This window comes from Balaenoptera musculus, chromosome 1 (assembly GCF_009873245.2).
Source record: "Balaenoptera musculus isolate JJ_BM4_2016_0621 chromosome 1, mBalMus1.pri.v3, whole genome shotgun sequence".
Classification (NCBI taxonomy): domain Eukaryota; kingdom Metazoa; phylum Chordata; class Mammalia; order Artiodactyla; family Balaenopteridae; genus Balaenoptera; species Balaenoptera musculus.
Genome location: NC_045785.1, coordinates 80,966,291 through 80,988,127, shown reverse-complemented (window position 1 = coordinate 80,988,127; position 21,837 = coordinate 80,966,291). Strand labels below are relative to the sequence as shown.

The 21,837-nt window shown below is 35.9% G+C and overlaps 1 protein-coding gene across 1 annotated transcript in view; it reads right to left on the bottom strand.

The window, feature by feature from the left end:
* The window catches only part of BTBD8 (BTB domain containing 8), a 95,175-nt gene that overhangs the window by 29,399 nt on the left and 43,939 nt on the right, over nt 1-21,837 (bottom strand). The window contains exons 5-7 of the mRNA XM_036845505.1: nt 13,514-13,603; nt 5,441-5,521; nt 3,639-3,735 (exon numbers count right to left, since the gene is read on the bottom strand). Of these exons, the coding sequence (XP_036701400.1) occupies nt 3,639-3,735; nt 5,441-5,521; nt 13,514-13,603 (268 nt within the window). The remainder of the gene's footprint in view (nt 1-3,638; nt 3,736-5,440; nt 5,522-13,513; nt 13,604-21,837) is intronic.

Below are 21,837 nucleotides of genomic sequence, written 5' to 3'. Positions count from 1 at the left end.
ATTGCGGTGGCTTCTCTTGTTGTGGAGCACGGGCTCTAGGTGTGTGGGCTCAGTAGTTGTGGTGCACAGGCTTAGTTGCTCCGCGGCACGTGGGATCTTCCTGGACCAGGGATCGAACCCATGTCCCCTGCATTGGCAGGTGAATTCTTAACCACTGCACCACCATGGAAGTCCCCCAACTTTTTAAATTACAAATTGCTATTAATTTGATTTCCTAATACCCTTCTCCTAAAGGTGTTACATATTATTTAGGAAATTAAATGTAAATACCTCTTTTTGCACATCAACAATTTAGTTATTCCCTTTGAGATAACTGAAGGTACTCTAAATTGTCCTAAAATCAGAAATGGCTATCACTATATAAATTATACAATAATTCTACTAAGTTAAATAATTTGGTTTTCTGACCCACTTCAGATAAGATAAAAGTAGTATGAGGGAAGAGACTACTGGTATAGACATAATTGACAACCTAAAAGCATCCAGAAGCATAAAAAATTATAAAAGTAAGCACAAGAGTTAAGAAGTCTAGCAATCTAATTTTATTTAGGAATAACCAGCCCTCCACAACACAAAGTCCACTACTTGATGTATAACTTAAGAATAATTTCCATAAAAAATATTAAAATGCAAAATAATTTGCTGCTTAAAGGCAAAGGCTAGAAAACCAGCTTGTGGGCCAAAACTAGCCCACCACTATTTTTGTGAATAAAGTTTTATTGGAACACTGCCATGCTGTTCCATTTACATATTGTCCATAGCTGGTTTTGGTCTACAACAGCAAAGCTGAGTAGTTGTGATGGAGACTGTATGGCCCACAAAGCCTAGAATATTAACTATCTAGCCTTTTATAGAAAAAGTTTACTGACCCCTGGCTTAAAGGGATAACTTTAGCTTTCTAAGAATTTTACTTATATGGAAAAGCTGATTTCCTAAGTGTTTTTGTAATAGGATGACTGACCTTTAGTCATCTTCAAAACCTGCTTGTAAAATTTGGGAAGACATATATTTAAATTATAACCTAAGATATATTTTTAAATCAGTGGCAAAAAACATAATGTAAAAGCCACTATAATCCTATAAATGAAGTTCTAAAATTTACTTTTAAAAAAGGCAAGATTGTGCAGTTAATGAAATGACTGAAGCTAGCTTGCCAAGAGTTCCGGGGCCAGTTAACCACCATATTATATCCCATCATATATTACTGTGGCATGTGCTATAATAGATTTACTATATTTAAGTCACTGCCAAGAAACTGCATAATTGAGATCTAGAAGTTAAAAATTATACATTCAAAAATATATTTATCAAAATATATATTGTTAAAATATGTAAAGCAAAAAATTTAAAGATCAGGTCAATAAAAACAAAAATTGCTCTCAAATATCTGTTACCACAGTAGTATAGACTACATTAAAATAAAGTAAAAAAATTTTCAACAAAATGCCATACTGATAATTTAAAAGCATTTCATCTTCTGTTGTTTTAATGGCAACAAATATGCCTTTTGTATTTTTAAAATTAAGTGAATTATTGAAAGTAAAATATAAGAAGCTGCATGTAACCTGTGTATACTCATGAACATACTAAAAAGTAGAGGCAATGGTCCAAAGACAATACATAAAAGAGATTATTTTTTAAATGTTTCATGCAATTGGTTTATTGAGGAGTCTCAGTTTAAAGGAGATACTAACAAAACTTTCTTTCCCCAATTAGTGCTATCAACCATGCTGTGTCAAATTCCCCCTTTTCCCATACTTTAATGATTATAGGCAAATTCCAGTACCTTCTGGTTACTTTTGGTATTGAAATTCAGTATAGTACTATTTAAACACCTATCTCATACTTGATTTAAATCTTTCACTCCCCATCACTGACTACACTTTTAGTTGGGGAGATCTGGAATGGAGATGGTCTCTTGCTCCTCCGTTTTGTGGGTCTAACTCCTGTGGAAGAGGGTTATGGATGACTATGGTCACCTTATGTAACTAACCAGTGACCAACATGGTAATAGGAAGATGTCCTTGACTACTCTAATCCAGATGTTGGTGGCCTTTGCTAATGTGGTGGCTTGTTAAGAGACAGACTGAACTTCACCCTAACCTCTCAGTGGTAAATGTTCTTCTAGGATTCATGATGCTTGATGCCTCCCTACATGGGACACTGTCATTTGACCCTGTATCAGTCTCTTCTAATCTTCATTGAACCACTAAGGTCCCTTTCCTTCCCTGCATACCATGTATAATTGGGGTGTGAAATGGAGTCTCCATTATTTTTTTCTATCTATGACAATAACTATTGCCTCTAGTCACCAGGCTAGTAATGGCTTCTCCAGCAAGCCTCCTCCTCCCTTAAGAAATCTCCATATTCAAGTATATTCTCACTGGTTCCTGAGACATATTCCAGGCTCTTCCAAGAAATCTCTTAGTACTTTCTTCTTCTTTGATGGAAGTTCCAGAGTGGACTGGGTATACAGATATGATAGATGTCCATCTCGGGGCTGAGAAGACATTATCTCCTCACTGCAGATACCCCTATCTTTAACCTTTATTTGGAACAGGCTCTTAACTTTCTCTTGGCTGGGAAGAAGGGGGAAGATGAAAGAGAAGGAAAAGTCTTTCACCAGGATTCTTCACTTTCTGCAATGCTGAGGACACCACAGACTGTGCTTCTTCTTCTAGCTCCCTTACTTATAGAGGCTGGAATGAATGGTTGATTAAAGGTAGCTAAGGGGTTTAACTGTTGCTCAGTGAACCTTGAAGGGTTGGTAGTGGTGGTAGACCCAGTTCATGACTCTGTTTTAGCACATGGGGTGATTTCTCAGCTACAACTTACAGACAGATAGGAAAAGTCCTATCCAACACAAAAATCTAAATTTAAATGTGATTAAAATTATTAAAATTACATAATTACAATGCATATTGTTGGCTCAAGTAGCCAATAAGAGGGGACTATTGATGTAAAAAATTCTTTTAAGATTTGTTTTTTGTTGATTATAAAAGTAATACATGACCATGGTAGAAAATTTAGAAAATGTAGAAAAGAATAATTAAGAAAATAAAAAATAACAGAGAAAATTAGAACAATGGTGAATCTAAGAATAATGTACAAAATTGCTTTGAAATGCATAGTATGGTATCTTTCTTTAGACAATAAATTTACATTTGCATAAACTAAAATTAAAAAGTCAGTATTCATATAGCACCTGGGGGAGAGAAGTAGAAGAGAACTATATCACACCCCAAGTACATGCTATAAAGAGAAGTGGTAGGAAGGAGGAATGTCCTTTCAGGGAAAAGAACCAATGAAGCACTGTGCAGCCCTTTGATAAACGGAGAAAGTAGTTCCCAACTTCCTTTCTCTTAGTTCCAAACCCTAACTGCGAGTCCCAACCGTACACTCCACCTTTGAATTATATAGAATATTTCCATATCATTTCAGTAAACCCCCACCTCAACTTTATCTTACTTAAAATGATCTGAATTAACTTCTGTTTTCTACAAGCACATCCTAAGAGTTATTTCTCAGTTAGGGTTCTCATTAGTTAAAATGACAACACTAACAGAGTTAAAAAGCTAGTAGGTAATAATGGGTGACTTTAAGCACTAGGTAAAAGATTTCTAAGACTCAATAATTACCTTCTGAAAGAAATTACAGTAATCTCTTCTTAAAATATAGACTGCTACTTCTTTTAGTCCTTCTAGTCCATACATATCAGCCATACTGAGTATCTGCCTAAAATAAAAATAGATGCACTGTTAATTCTTTAATTTAAAAACCAAGGCATAATACACAATAATTTTTTTATAATATATAGTTTAGAAAAAAGAATTATCTTAATTATTTTAATTCTAACTTTATACCCTACATAATACTCTTTATAGATTATAAAAAGGACATAGGTCAAAAGTTGAAAGCCCTGTAACTTGATTTGATTTGTGGGGAATAACACGAAGTAAATTGGGAGATGTTTCAATCAAATTCCCCTCATATTCTCAGTGTCATATGCAACAAAGCCCAGGAAACTGCTTCAAAGGCTGCAAAAGTTACAACTCTTCACAACAAATACGAATCATAAAAATTTAGAGGGAGGGCAACTAATTGATGCTTATCATATTGAAAATGTCTACAGATGACCATAAGATTGGAGATGGCATCCAATGACTCAGAGGGTTTCTGTTGCTTCTTTCAGTTGGCAAGTATTTCTGAGTACCCACACATACTTTAGGTACTTAGGAAACCTACAAGCCTTGATACCATGATAAAATTTCTTATAGGTTTCCAGGGGCAAAACTTCAGTACTTAATCCCTTTGACTCATGATACCTTCTCCCCCAAATCATATTTATTCAGTTTATAACTAAAGAAACTAATGAATATTTAAAATTAAAAAAGCAGCCTTCAATGTAAAAAAAAAAAAAAAAAAAAAAAAAAAAAGCAGTCTTCATTTGTCTGATGTTAGAATAGCAATAAAAGGAGAGAACATTCAGAAAATTAGAAGAGCAAGACAGATTTCACTCTCCAGTAGGACTTCAGCAGCTTAGACGGCATTTCACCATAGAGTACTAAAGAATCATATTATTTTTTTTGGCCACATCACCAGGCATGCAGGATCTTAGCTCCCTGACCAGGGATCGGACCCGTTCCCCCTGCAGTGGAAGCGTGGAACCTTAACCACTGGACTGCCAGGGAAGTCCCGTTAATCTTTAGGATGCCTAAATTCTCAGATTAATTTTAGGGTTTTTTCCCTTTTCTTTTGACATCCTAAAATTAAAAAATAAAGTAGTAAAAAAAATTATTCCAAATTTGATAAAAATTGTTAATTTTATAAAAACCTGTCATCTATTTTCCAAAACAAATATTAAGTTTTTCTAACATAATTTAAGTCTAATAAAGACTTTTCTTTTTTCTTTTTTTTAATAAATTTATTTATTTGTTTATTTATTTTTGGCTGTGTTGGGTCTTCATTTCTGTGTGAGGGCTTTCTCTAGTTGCGGCAAGTGGGGGCCACTCTTCATCGCGGTGCACGGGCCTCTCACTATCGCGGCCTCTCTTGTTGCGGAGCACAGGCTCCAGACACGCAGGCTCAGTAGCTGTGGCTCACGGGCCCAGTTGCTCCGTGGCATGTGGGATCTTCCCAGACCAGGGCTCGAACCCGTGTGCCCTGCATCGGCCGGCAGACTCTCAACCACTGCGCCACCAGGGAAGCCCCTAATAAAGACTTTTCTTAATCTTATTACTGTGAGTTGCTAGATCATCTTTTCTTCTAAATAAGGTGACTTACTATTTTTAGATATTCCCAAAATACACACAAGATAGGCAAAATAGACAATAAAAGTGAAGCTTCTACTTCACTGACACTTTTAAACAAAGCTCAACAAAGCAGAAGCCACAAAATATTAATACTTTTATATTTAAAATCATTAAAAAATAATACATACCCAACATTAGCTTTGTCTGGAAAGTCCAAAGTTCCTCCATATATAAAATGTATCAAAACATTCATTTCTACACGGCTTATCCTGAAAAATAAAACTATACTCAAATCCAGAAATAATTAAGATTTAACTGATAGCAATGATACATTCTATTTTCCCATTAACTTTTAGCCAAGATAATGTTATAACCTCATTTTTATCTGAAGAATATATTCTTCGAATAACATCCATGAGATATGCCATTAGTTTAAAAATGAAGCATAACTGCAGCTATGGGTTTTTATATGCTATAAAATGTTATTAGTATATTATAAAATAATTGATTATTTTTTGGGCATCTTCCATGATAGACAAAGTTAGAAAGGACTTTAGAGGTCATAGTTCAACCTCTGGCTCATTAAGAAATCCTTCTCAGCATCTTTGACAAATGGCCTCTGGTCTTGCTTAAAGCCTGGGATGGAAAACTCTATTCACTAGAAAGAGTCTTGTTATGCTGTATAGATTTCTTAATTTGTAATACCTATCCAGTGGCTCTAGCTCTGCCAACATCCTCGTTTTACAGATTTAAAAGTAAAGACATAAGAAGTAGTCTGAAGAGATAATCTTTATGTCCCACTGACTACTAGATCTCAAACTCTAAATTCATGACTTCCTCTCCCAACACCCCAAATTCGGTCTTCTTTCTGTTTTTCTTATTTTGTTCATAGCACGGTTAGAGGACTTCTTGCATCTTGTCCCACACTCTATTCCTCTGTTATCAAGGAAGGTTAATTATCTGGTTGGTAGACAACAACCACTGGCTGTTGATCAAGAGGAACTTGAGATGAGAGGTAATTTGATTCCTTTTCTCCTTTCTTCTCTGCTGAACCAGTGCTAAGAGGTGATGGGGAAGAAGTACATCCGCTGTCCAGATTCAGACTTTCTCTCAGGTGGGCTGTCTTAGAGTAGACATAGCAAGCAAATCAACTTTGGCTCTTGCGTTAAAGCACAATTTACTGCTTTAACAGTTTTTATCAAAAATCAAGGAAATGTTTTCTAACTTCATCTGCTGAGTCTTTTGTCTCATTTTGAGCACGAAGAAAGTATACTATTTATTGGGGCCCCCTCAAAACTCCAACAGATAGCAAAGATGGATAGCAGATGCCCCTCTTCCCCATCACCTCTTTTCACGGGTTCAGCAGAGAAGAAAGGAGAAAAGAAATCAAATTACCTCTCATCTGGAGTTTGTCCTGACCAATGCCCAATTGTTGTTGGATAATTCACTCTCCTTGGTACCGAGGAATAGAAGGTGGGACAAGATGCAATAAGTCCTGCAACAGTGCTATGAATAAAATAGGAATAACAAAAAGAAGACTGAACAATAACCTAAATGCCTAAGTCAGAGCTGGAGGTTCATCTTAATTCTCTCCCTCATTATATTCTGTCATTTTATACCTTCAAAATTTTCTTGAATTCAGCCTCTGCTATCTAATTCCCCTTTTCACTGCCCTGGTTTAGCCTCTCAGTTTCTCTCCTCTGTACTATGATAATGTATCCTCTCATGTGGGCTTCTTGCCTCAAATTATCTCCTTGCATCCCATTTCCCACATTGTTATTAGAGTGACTTTGCTAAAATGTAAATCTGATACAGCCCCTGACTTTAAAAACCCTTCAACAATTCTCCATAGCACCTAGGAAAAAAGCCTAAATTCTTTAGCTTGGTGTACAATGTTCTGTACCATCTGATCTCTAGTTCTCCCTCTCTAGCAGCTGTTCCAAGATAAGTAAACTGCCATTTCTTATACCTGAACTACGTATAATTCTTTATACATCCATGCCTTAGCAGATACTGTTCACTCTGCTTAAAATTCTCTTCCTCTCTACTTATTTCATCTTTTAGACACAAGACATGTGGCTCTTTACCTCTGATTGTTTCCTTAATGCTCCCAAGGGGGAGAAAAAAAGAAATCACTGAATGTTAAACATAAATAACTAACATCAGCTGAGCATTTATTATGATTCAGTCACTGAGCTAATAAGCATTTTGAATGCCATTAGCTCATTTAATCATCATAACAACTCAATAGTAGATATTGTTATTAGTCTCATCTTACAGATGAAACAACTGAAATTAAGTAACTTGCCCATGGGGGCAGGTGCTGGAAAAAAAAAAGTAAACTGCCCAAGGGCAAATGACTAGTGATGCACTGGATCTTAAATCCAGGCAGATAGCACTGGAATTTTGGAATTTAAATCCAGACTCCAAAGCCTGGGCTCTTAAGCAGTATAACACACACACACACACACACACACACACACACACACACTCTCTCTCTCTCTCTCTCTCTCTCTCTCTCTCTCTCTCTCTCTCTCTCTCTCTCTCTCTCTCGCTTCCCTTATCACATTTATCAAACTGACTTGTAATATATTTGTTTACGTATTTGTTTCTCCTTCTAAACTGAGTTCTGTGAGGGCAGGATTTGTGTCTTATTTACCCTTGCATCTCTAGTAGCAGCAGAATGTCAGCATTGATTCAATATCCCCAGGATGAGAAGAATTTCCTTTCCCCACATAATACTGGAGCTCTGCAGTGGAAGCAGGGTGGGGACAGTGCTGATAAGACCTTCACAGTTTGTTAAGCATGGTATCTAATGTCTGCTAAAGGAACAAAAGGAGGAAGGCAAGAAGAAAAGAAATGGAGTCCTCAGGGTAGGACTCAGAAAGGTGTCTGCTTTGATTCTATGGCCTTAAATAATATATGCTCAATAAATGTTTAATGAATATTTAATGAATGGCTTATTAGGGTAGTTACAAGCATCTCCCAAACCTTCAGAAGGAATACTGAGTTGAAAACATATAAATATTTTTCAATTTACTTAATAAATATTTACTGGCCCCTACTGGTTTCTGCTGATTCAAAATTCCACATCTTTAATACTTAGAAAGAAGTCAAATCTCTAAATATTCTCATTTATATACATGGATACAACAAGATTTGATCTCAGAATGATTACGCCATATTATCTATAGTTTGTAGCCTAAAACAGTAGCATAATTATTAGATTACATGCACTTTTCCTCAAAATTTCGAGAGTCATTCTTATCAGTGTTAATGAGGACTGACCATTTCTGTTGAAAGAATAGTTTCTTCTAAGACTTGACATATTTAAGCAAAGGATAATAATGACTAAGTAAAAATAAAAGGAGTTTTATTAAAATAAATAGCAAAAGCTAGACATTTGAGCTTATGTATCAATACATATGATAGCTATAAAAACAGCAAGAAACTGTTTTCCTGCTGTCTTGACAGATGTTTTACTAAACTGCATTCTCATTATTGTAAGTCATTTGTATTTTTACTAAAAGTGTTTATAAAGACATGATCAACTGACCTGGAAAAAAAAACAAACAAACTCAACTAATTACTGCAATAGCCCACAGTTTAAATGTAAAGATTTAAAGCACTATTCCCATTTAAATGTAATCAGAATAAAATCCTGTAGGAGATGAAAATATTACATATACCCAGAGTTAGAAAAAAGAAAAGCCTACGAGAAGACAGAGCTCTAGGATCAGATACAACATGTGCCCAGTCTAAAACCTCTTTGCTTTATATGTGCTTCCTAAAGTTTCAGGCTCCTATATATGTGGGCTAAGGTAATATAGGGTCTCATTCACTCATTCATTTCTTCATATACAGTCAATATTTATTGAATGATAGGCCCTATTCTAGACCTTGAGGATACAAGAAGCTTACGTTCTAGAGAGAGGACATGGACAATAAATATGTCAACAAATACACAAAGAAGATAATTTTAATAGTGAAAAGTGAAGACAATACAACAGAATAACATAGAAGAGAATAACTAGAGAGTTAGGCTGTAGCTACTTGAGGTGGGGTAGTTTGGGAAAAGCCTATGGGCCAGATCATACAGGTTCTTATAGATTATGGTAAAGATTTGGGTTTAATTCTGATTGTGATGAGAAGGCATTGAAGGATTTTAGTCAGAAAAGAAATATTATCTGACTTATATTTGAAAAGATCATCCTGAAGGTTCACAGCAAGCCCAAGAATCTCCCAAGGGAGACGAGAAAATCCAAATTTATGCTCTAAAGTCTCAAGCCACCACTGAAAGACCTCTTTTTACATAAAATGGAAACATCTGGGGTTTCTTTACAGAACTATTGGCTGTGGTTCAATTTCCAGTATAGGATGTGGAAAATTTCCCCCTTCCTCCACCAGGAGAACTTCCTTCCAACTATATCCTTCCCCCTCCAACTCTGGGACATGGATAATAGGATAATAGGATAATTATTATCAAGGATAATAGGACCCTACTATTCCTACTATAATTTATTGAAGGCTGTCCATCTTAAAAATATCATGTGCATTACATCTTTGAGCTACCAACGCATTAAAAACATTCGGTTCTTTTCTGTAAGGATTTCAGATAGGATTTCAATTCTAATCTACTGCAGAAAACATCCTGCAGATATGCAACAGTGGCACAGTTCCAAAAGTGGCTGCTGACCAAGCAAAGCAGGCATTGCTGTCCTGGTACTGTGAATGGCCCTCACTTGAAGCCTTTTCTCTCTAGAAAATGAGACCAATATAATTTAGGGAAAGAAGAAAAAGACAAATATGAATGAGCACTACATACTACGTACCAAGCACTATGCCAGGTTTTTTCTTTCAACAACCTCAGGAAACTTAAGGAAGGTAAGCAATGTCCCTAAAGTCATGTAGCAGTTTAGGACTGGATGTAGGACTTCCTATAAGGACACCAAAGGCCATGATCTTTCTACTATACCACACAATCCATGGAAACATCTACCCAGGATTACAATATAAGTTAATGTGAAAAGAGAATTTATTTTGTAGATTACTTTGTTATAATATAAAAATTCCTAAAAGATGTGATTTTTTTTAAAAAGTAAAATTCCTAAATCCCCTTTAGCCTTCCTACAGCTTTATACACCATGATGCTAATAACATTTTAGGTGGTAATTTGAGACAGTCAATTTGATATATGATACAGGAGGGGAAAGCAAAACAGATTGTGTGATGATAATAATAATAAAGGATGTAGATAAAACCCAGAATCTGTCAGGAAATTCTCCTTTCATTTTAGCATTAGAAAACCTTGCTACATCAAGCAAATAAAAGAGTCAGAAAGAAATGCATCCTCATTTCCAATGTGCTAGCATTAGAAGTGAATAAGCTGATTAGGAGTAAGTCTCCACTGCTGAAATAGCAGCTCTGGGTAAGATGATCCAGTAAGGAGTAGAGTCTTGCTTACAACAGAAGTGAAGGGAAAATACTGTTAAGAGGAGTGAGCCTGATCACTGCTGGCACTGCTACAACGTACAGCCTACTTATTTGTAATGACAGTTTAAAACAAATTTGGCTACTTCTACTTGGCTTTCCCTTGAACCACTAAAGTTGGTCAGTAGCAGTCAAGCCATATTATAAGAGGAGATATTTATCCATTACCTCCACTGTAATGAAAGAAGGAAAATTATAGGTGGTTAGTAGAGACCAATAGTTATGCCACTACTTCTTTCTTATCTATTGACCTCTTAATAAATAGACTTCTCCTTTAAAAGCCTGTGTGTTTTGAATGTTTAATCTGATCACTCATGAGTGCTGATTAAAGATTGCCTTTGTTCCTATAGCTAAACTCAGAGGTCATTTTGAGCAATACAGAATAGATAAAAGTAGAGCAGCTCTGGTTGGAGATGTGCCCCTTCCCAAATGGCCTTTCCCTCATATCCCAATCCCGTGCCATGTATTCCCTAACATACCTACCAGGAACTTTAGGGTCTTATGGGAAAATCACTGATTTAAACAGTGGAGAAGATCAGTCTGAGATAGCTCAAGAACACACGCCAATGCGAAACTTTTAATTTCTTCAGTGACTGTGGTGGAATGGACTTTGAATTAAGAATCAACAAACATGTAACTTATATTCAGCATAAGCACTTATTTACCAAGTAACCCCTGGAAGACATTTAATTTATCTGATCTTGTTTTTACTCATCTGTAATATGTGAATATACCCTCTCTCTCTCAAAGACTGATTCTAAAAATTAAAGGGCACCATAAGTGTGGAAGAAACCTAGAAAATATATGTTATTGTAAGGTATTATCACTGCTGAGGACAGAATCTATTTGGAGAGAGGAACAAAGGTATATGTTAATAGGTATCAGATAGTAAAAATTGTCACTAAACATATAAGCAACTAAGATTTCTTCTACGAAATTAGACAAGTGTTCTCTGTAAATTACTTTCCCCAGCTGTCAAGTAAGGTCCAATAATCATACACTTCTTTTGACCTTTATCTCACTACACAGAATCGCATGATTTTTAATAAATGCCAAAAAAGTTGCATTCTGAGTCAAACTAGGTTATCTCTTCATTTAAATTTTTATTGAATTCAGTTCTAATGAGAGAAGATTGACAGTTTTAAAAAATGATATCTAAAACATCTCAAACACAGTCCCTGGACACGTTTCCAAAATGACACTAGAGTGATTAGCCCTAGGATTGACACACTTAGAGAAATTCTGGCCTCTGCTAGCATTATCCCTCTTCCTATATTCAGCAGATATTTTAAATTCACCGTAAAGGAAGAGGCCTTCTTGGTAGGATATATATATCTTTCAGGTTGTTTTTCAACAGTGAATGATAAAATTTCACCAACTGATTCAATTACACATTCCTTTTACCCACAGGCGAATAAACTCTTTGCTTGGAGTATAAAATCTTCCATAATCAGAAACTACCTGGTGATTGCCAGATTGTGATATGTGTATCGAAACTGTGATAGGTAATATAATTAAAACACAACTCTCTAAAACCCTGGTATGAAAGAAAGGAGGTTTAGGTTCTTCTGCATATGTGTTTCATTTCTATTAAATGAATGAAATATGAAAAAATAAAATAAAAACACATAACACATTCTTACAAATAATGTTTCAATTTTCCATTTTTTATAGACTGAGAAATTACAAATGAGAGGCATTTGGGGATCAATTTTAGTTAGTAAGGAAACTAGACAGCTGTAACCTAGAAGGCTCAAGATTATAGGCCAGTGTAAAAAATAGTGAGAATTTATCAATAATTTCCATGCATCCGCTATTATGGAATCACCACTACCACCATTCCACACCCAAGCCTCTAGCCAAGATTGACCCAGTCGAGGAAACATCAGCAGTGTGAATGATGCAGGGCTGACGATCTCCCTCAGAATGCCCAGGCAGTTTTCCTACTGAGAAAGCCCTCTCCCATACTGTACACTCCAGATTCTCACAGTGATCATCTGTGACCAAAAAATATTCCATTTCACCATTTAAGGAAGTAGTTCATCTCTTAATAACTGTCTCAGCAGTTTAGACTGCCATCAACTGTGTAGACTCACCATTGCACTACCATAGATCAGTGAAATCCACACCTATCCAAATTATTCTTTAAGAAACTACCTATTACAGACTGAATATTTGTGTTCCCCCACCCACTCAAATTTATATATTGAAGCCCTAACTCCTGTGTACCTATATGGAGATGGGGCTTCTAAGGAAATAATTAAGGTTAAGTGAGGTAATAAGGGTGAGGCCCTGCCCTGATGTGATAGGATTAGTGTCCTTATAAGAAGAACACCAGAGAGTGAGCTCTCTCCTTCCACCTTCCTTTTATCTCTCTGCCCCCCAGCCCCATGCACTTAAAAAGAAGGTCACTGGAGCACACAGTGGAAAAGTGCCTATCTATAACCCAAGGACCCAAGGTAAGAGCTCTCACCAGACACCAACCTTGCTGGCATCTTGATCTTGCAGAACTGTGAGAAAACAAATCTTTGCTGTTTAAACCACCCAGTTTGTGGTACCTTGTTATGGTAGTCTGAGAAGACTAACACACTATCTCTATTACTAAATGTTCCCAACTACTCTCATTTTCAGAAAGTGTACTTTGCTGAATTGTACCACATGAGAAACATTTCATTGAACATACAGGGAAATCAGATTCATGAAAAGTGCTTTGTATTAAGCATTATTTGCAATCATTTGCAGTCAAGCTGCCTTGTAAAAATTCTGCTTACCCTTGAAGAGTAATGTACTCTTGTGAGCTTTCAGCCCAACAGCCACTCAGCATCGCAGCAAAATAACTAGATCTCGCACTTAAAATGGCTCTAAAGGGAAGAGGGGGAAAAAACACAGGCAAACATTTATGCACAATGCAAAATGTAATTTTTTATGAAACTCTTCATCTTTACCTCTTAAAAATGATAACAATCTGTTTGTCTTAATTGTATTCACTGGTAGATTTTAATAATACAAATTATAAGCCTATACTTATACCAAAGAATTTTGATTGCTTGATTAAAACATTAATTCCAATGTCCTTTTCATCTTTTTAATTTTTTCTCTTTTTTTTTGGCTGCACCGTGCACTTGAGGGATCTCAGTTCCCTGACCTGGGACTCAGTCTGGGTCACAGCAGTGAAAGCCCAGAATCCTAACCACTAGGCTACCAGGGAACTCCCACTTAATTTTTTCTCTTGAAAGCTCTTAAATTTAGTAACAATTTCCATGAGTAAGAGAGTAATAAATCATTTACAAATGGAGAAATAAAGACCAAACGATGTCACGTAACATGTTGAGGAAACATCACTAAGAGACTAGAACTCTATAGGAGTAGTTCCACGTGTAGATGTATTTCTGATGTATCTGTGGGGAGGAAGGTGATCTCCGCGTCTTACTCTTCCGCCATCTTCTCCACCCCTCTCGAGACTAGAACTCTAAAGGTCCTGAGTTCCAGTTCAAAACTCACCATAATTATGCTCAAGAATAGCTACTTAGCTATCTCTTAAGTTTGAGAAAATGACAGTAAAGATATTTTCTTTTGAATGTCCAGTCTATCTTCTCAGATAGAATGTTAATTCATCCATTCTTTCACTCAACAAATACCTACTGACATCTATTCTGTGCTAGGCACTATTCTAGGGAATATAACAGTAAATGAGATACAGAGAAAATGTGAATATTCTAGTGGAGGTTGGGAGGGAAAAGTAGAGGGGGAGAGGAATAAGAGAAAGACACTTCTGGCAATGGCTTACTAGGTTGTCTCAGACCAACTCTCTTGCTGAATAGCTTGGAAATATATATATATATATATATTACATATACATGTATTAGTATTTTTTTTTTTAAAGAAAGAAAGAAAGCATGATTTGAAGGCATAAGAAAGCTACCGTGGTGGTAGCTTTTGAGACAAGTTGTAAGAGAGAAGACAAAAGAAGTGATCCAAGTATATTTTAGGTAACTTTTTCCATTGAGGCAACTGCCAAATATGAAAGCAAAAGCAATGGTTGAGAGGCTAAGAAGCTAAACATAGCTTCTGGCAATCTTCACAGGCTTGGAGGCACACAAATTGGAATTTGGGATCCAGCAAAGAGGAGAGACTTTGGTGGATGTCTCAGGATTCCAGTTGGACTCTGAAAGGTCTACACCTTAGGAAGAAGAATGAACAGGAACTAGACAAGCCCTTATTAGAACTGAAGTCCAGCTTTTAATGACTGGATTAAAGTGATCTCCACATAGCCTAAATGCTTTCCAGAAGCAAAAGGAAATCTTGTCTTCATTAAAATTACATCACCCAGACTATTAAATTATTTCTATAAAGTTTCAATAAAATGTCCAAAGATAATCAGGCATAATAATGAATAACTAGAAAATGAAGGAAAAGAATTTCATTTACACTATTAGCAAAAAAGGTCAAATACACAGGAACAAATATAACAAAAAAGTACAAGACCCCTACATTAAAAGCTATAAAACATTGCTGAGATAATTTACAAAGACCTAAGAGAGAGCTAAACTGTGCTCGTGGATTTGAAGACCCAAAACTGTTAACACGTCCATTCTGCCTAAATTAATTTCTAGATTCAACGCAGTCTTGATCAAGTTTTTTTAGTGGTACTGGAACTGGAGGTTTGGAGGGGAAAAAATGAATGTTGACGGTTAACCTCACACCATAACACAAAAATTAACTCAAAATGGACCAAAACCTAAATATAAAAGCTAATACTATAATATCTCTAGAAAAAAAACAGGTGAAAATCTTTGCAACTCTGAGTAGGCAAAGATTTCTTGGGAACCAAAAAGCATGAACCAATTTTTTAAAAAAACACAAAAATTTAAATTTTAACAAAATTTAAAACTTCAGTCCTTTTAAAGCCACTTTTAAGAAAATGGAACGATGAGCAAAATGTTGGGAAAAAATATTTGCAGAACATATATCTGCCAAACAACTGAATCCATAATATATAAAGAACTATACAACTCAATATAAGAACATAAGCAATCCTACTAAAAAATGGGCACATTCACACAAAAAATTATCAGATAAGAGCCAAATTGATTTAAATAGTTTTACTACAAAACTAATGTTTATGGCTCATTATAAAGAATAACATCACATCAAGTTTTGAGCATTAGATTAAAATTAGAAAAAGCTATGGTCAGAACAGTACATGATTCATTTTAAGGGGGAAAAAAGGTACATGTCTGTTTCTCAATAGTTTCTGTACATTAAAATTTGTAACAAATCACTCTCTTTAAGAGTGCTTTAAAAAACGGGTAAAAGATTTGAACAGAAACATCATAAGATATGCAAATGGCCAATAAGCACATAATATGATGCTCAAAATTGCTAGTGATCAGGGTAATGCAAATTAAAACCACAATGTGATACCACTACACACCTACTAGAGTGGCAAATATTTAAGACTGACAACATTAAGTGGTGAGGAAAATATGGAAAAACTGGAACTCTTCACGGCATGCAGGTGGGAGTGTAAAATGGTATAACTTCTTTGGAGAAATGTTTCTCAATTTCATAAAAAGTTAACATACACTTACCATATGACCAAGCAATTCTACTCGTAGGAATTTACCCAACAGAAATGAAAATATATATTCACACAAATACTTGCACAAAAATGTTAATACCAGCTTTATTAATAATAGCTAAACACTAAAAACAACCAATATGTCCAACAGGAGAATGGTTAAATAAATTGTGGTGTATGCATACAATGCAATATTACTCAGCAATAAAAACTGAGTGAAACACTGATATACATAATATCCAAGGATGAAGCTCAAAAACATTATGCTGAGCAAAACAAGCTCAATAATATGTCTGAGTTCATTTATATGAAATTCTAGGACAGGTAAAATAAATTATAATTTAGAAAATACAGCAATAAGAAAACAAACAGCCCAATTAAAAAATGGGCAAAAGATATGAACAGAAAACTCACCAAAGAAATACAGGTGACAAATCAGCATGTGAAACTCAGTTTTTGCCTGGGGCTAGAGAGAGGGAAGGTACTAATGGTAAATGGACACAAGGGAGCTTTTTAGGTGATGAAACTTCTCTGTATCTTGATTGTGGTGGGAGTTACCCAGGTTTATACATTAGTCAAAACTCATTAAATTGGACTTTCAAATGTGTGTATTTGATTGTATGTGAATTCTAATTCAATAAATTTAACTTTAAAAAAGGATGAAAGTAAAACTTAATAAAGAAAATAACAGGCCAAGATGACTTCCTCAGTGAATTCAAATAAATATTTTAGAAACACAAAATCAATCTCACCCATACACATTAAAAAATGAATAAAATAGAAAGAAAAGAAAAGAAATGCCTCCCAACTCATTTTATGAAGTCAACATAACTTTAAGACCTCAACCTGACAAGGACATTATAAAAAAAGGAAAGTTATAGGCCAACCTATCTCATGAATATACATGAAAAAAATCTTAAACAAAATATTAGCAAACTGAATCCAGCAATAAATAGAATATATAAAACATCACAACCAAGTTGAAATTATTCCAGGAATGCAGGATTGCTTTAACATTTCAAAATCAAGCAACATAATTTAGCACATTAACAAAATAAAGGAACAACACAAAAAAAGGATCATACACCATGATCAAGTTGTATTCATTCCAGGGTCACAAGGATGGTTCCACATACACAAATCAATCAATGTGATACACCACATCAACAAAAGAAAAGACAAAAACCACATAATTATCTCAATAGATGCAGAAAAAGCATCTGATAAAATTCAACATCCATTCATGATAAAAAAAAACTCTTGCCAAAATGGGTATAGAGGGAACATACCTCAACATAATAAAAGTCATTTATGACAAACCCACAGGCAAAATAATACTAAAGGGTGAAAAGCTGAAAGCCTTCCTGCTAAATTCTGGAACAAGACAAGGATGCCCAATTCTATTCAACATAGTATTGGGAGCCCTAGTCACAGGAATCAGACAAGACAAAGAAATAAAAGGTATCCAAATCAGAAAGGGAAGAGGTAAAATTCTCACTGTATGCAAATGAATGATACTCCATATAAGAAACTGTAAAGACTACGTACAAAAACTATTAGAACTGATAAATGAATTCAGCAAGGTAGCAGGACACAAGATTAATATACAGAAGTCTGTTGCATTTCTTTACACTAACAATGAAATATCAGAATGGGAAAGTAAAAAAAAAAAAAAAAAAAAATCCTGTTTAAAATCACACTAAAAAACAAAAACCCTAGGATTAAACCTAACCAAGAAGGTGAAAGTCTTACACACTGAGAACTATAGAACATTGAAAAAGGAAATTGAAGAGGATTGAAGGAAATGGAAAGATATCCATGCTCTTGGATTAGAAAGATTAATATTGTTAAAATGGCCATATTACCCAAAGCAATCTACAGATTTAATGTGATCCCTATCAAATTACCCATGACATTTTTCACAGAACTAGAACAAATAATCCTAAAATTTATATGGAACCACAAAAGACTCAGAATTGCCAAAGCAATCCTGAGGAAAAAGAACAAAGCTGGAGGCATAACCGTTCCAGACTTCAGACAATACTACAAAGCTACAGTAATCAAAACAGCATGGTACTGGCACAAAAAGAAACATATAGATCAGTGGAACAGAATAGAGAGCCCAGAAATAAACCCACACCTATGGTCAATTAATCTATGACAAAGGAGGCAAGAATAAACAATGGAGAAAAGACAGTCTCTTCAGCAAGTGGTGTTGGGAAAGATGGACACCCATATGTAAATCAATGAAGTTAGAACACTCCCTCACACCATACATAAAAATAAACTCAAAATGGCATAAAGACTTAAATATAAGACATGACACCATAAAACTCCTAGAAGAGAACATAGGCAAAACATTCTCTGACATAAATCAAAGCAATGTTTTCTTTGGTCAGTTTCCCCAGGCAAAAGAAATAAAAGCAAAAATAAACAAATGGGACCTAATCACACATCAGTTTTGCATGGCAAAGGAAACCATAAACAAAATGAAAAGACAACCTATGGACTGGGAGAAAATATCTGCAAATGATACAACTGACAAGGGTTTAATTTCCAAAATATATAAACAGCTCATGCAACTCAGTAACGAAAAAACAAGCAACCCAATCAAAAAAAGGGCAGAATACCTAAATAGACATTTCTCCAAAGAAGACATACAGATGGCCAACAGGCACATGAAAAGATGCTCAACACTGCTAATTATCAGAGAAATGCAAATCAAAACTACAATGAGGTATCACCTCACACCTGTCAGAAATGGTTGTCATCAAAAAGTCTACAAATAATAAATGCTGGAGAGGTGGTGAAGAAAAGAAAACCCTTCTACACTGTTGGTGGGGATGCAAATTGGTGCAGCTACTGCGGAAGACAGTAGGGAGATACTGACAAAGTGATTCTCAAATTTATATGGAAAGGCAAAGAACCTAAAATAGCCAACACAATATTGAAAAAGAAGAACACAGCTGGATGATTCACACTACCTGATTCCCAGAATTACTACACAGTTAAAGTACTCAAAACAGTATGCACTAGCGAAAGTAGAGACTCATCGATCAGTGGAATAGAGAGGTCAGAAATAGATCTACACAAATACAACCAACTCAGTTTTGACAAAAGCACAATGGCAATTCAGTGGAGAAAGGATAATCTTTTTAACAGTGGTCCTGGAGCAACTGGACATCCACATGCAAAAAAATAAACGTAGATACAAACCTTATACCTCACATAAAAAGTAACTAATTATCTCAAAATGGATTGTAGATATAAATATAAAATATAAAACCATAAACTTCTAGAAGAAAACATAGGATCTTGGGTTTGATGATGAATTTAGATATAACATCAAACGTATGATCCAAAAAAGAAAAAATTGATAAGCTGGATTCTATTAAAATTTTAAAATTTTGCTCTATAAAAGGCACTGTTAAGAGAATGAAAATCAAGACACCAATTAGGAGAAAGTATTTGCAAATCACATATCATATAAAGGACTTCTATGTAAAATATCCAAAGAATTCTTAAAATTCAACAGTAAGACAACAAACAACCTAACTTGAAAATAAACAAAAGATCTGAACCAAAAACTCTCAATAATATACAGATGGCAAATAAGCATATGAAAAGATCTTCAACATCATTTGTCATTAGGGAAATAAAAAGTGAAACAACAATAAGATACCAGTACAAACCTATCTGAAAGACTAAAATCCAAAAAAAAAAAAAGAACAGTATCAACTGCTGATGAGGATGAGAGGACCAGAAAGAACTCTCATTCATTGCTAGTGGAAGTGCAAGTGATAGAGCCACTTTGCAAGACAGTTTCAGTAAGACCTAAAAACTTATGTCCACACAAAAACTTGTACACAAATGTTTACAGCAGCTTTATTCATAATCACTAAACTAAGGCAACCATAATGTCCTTCAATAGGTGAACAGATAAACAGTGGTATATTCATTACAATTGAATACTACTCAGTGATAAAAAAAAAAAGAATTAGCTATGAAGTCAAAAACATGAATGAACTGTAAATGCATATTGCTAAATGAAAGAAATCAGTCCGAAAAGGCTACATGCTATATGGTTCTATTCAAATGACATTCTAGAAAAGGCAAAACTATGGAAATAGTAAAAAAAAAAAAAAATTGCCAGAGGGTTGGAGAGGGGGAAAAACTGAAGAGACTGATCAAAGGGGATTTTTAGTTGAAACTGCCTGTATGATACTGTAATGGTAGATGTAGGACAATATCCATTTATAAAAACCCACAGAGGTTTCTCACGCTTCAGCACAGCCCGCGCTTTTCACATGTCGCCTCAGGGAGTGCTAGCCTTGTGAAGAAGCTCAGGGTAAAGGCACAGCCACCAAAGCAGAAGTGAGAGTGACTTGATGCCGGGCGGGAGACCCCAAAGAGGCCGCAGCCACAGGAGGCCAGAGGCCAGCAGCTGTCACCCTTCCCCGAGGGCTTCGACTGGGCCCCTCAGTCCGCGCACCGGCTGAGCGCTGCCCGCTTAAGGGACCCCATCTTGCCTCACATGGCCGACCCAGTCGTCCTGCTGCCAGAATGAGCTGAAGTCTGAAAACTGCTCAACAGGACCAGGCATAGCACGGGACTCTTCTCTTGTGGTTTCACGTGCCAATGACCACTACCTTGATAATTCCCTGTGGCTGACAGGGTCTTGGTGCTCCAGCCTGGTGTCAGGACTGAGCCTCTAAGGTGAGAGAGCGGAGTTCAGGACATTGGACCACCAGAGACCTCCTGGCCCCACATAATATCAATCAGCGACAGCCCTCCCAGAAATCTCTGTCTCAACCCTAAGACCCAGCTCCACCCAACAGCCAGCAAGCTACAATGCTGGACACCCTATGCCAAACAACTAGCAAGGCAGGAACACAACTCCACCCATTAGCAGAGAGGCTGCCTAAAATCATACTAAGTTCACAGACATCCCAAAACACACCACCGGACACGGCCCTGCCCACCAGAAAGACAAGATCCAGCCCCACCCACCAGACCACAGGCACCAGTCCCCTCCACCAGGAAGCCTACACAAGCCACTGAACCGACCTCACCCACTGGGGGCAGACACCAAAAACAATGGGAACTATAAACGTGCAGCCTGGGAAAAGGAGACCCCAAACACAATAAGTTAAGCAAAATGAGAAAACAGAGAAATATGCAGCAGATGAAGGAGTGAGGTAAAAACCCACCAGACCAAACAAATGAAGAGGGAATAGGCAGTCTACCTGAAAAAGAATTCAGACTAATGATAGTAAAATGATCCAAAATCTTGGAAATAGAATGGAGAAAATACAAGAAATGTTTAAAAAGGACCTAGAAGAACTAAAGAACAAACAAACAATGATGAACAACACAATAAATGAAATTAAAAATTCTCTAGAAGGAACCAATAGCAGAATAACTGAGGCAGAAGAACAGATAAGTGACCTGAAACATAAAATAGTGGAAATAACTACCACAGAGCAGAATAAAGAAAAAATAATGAAAAGAATT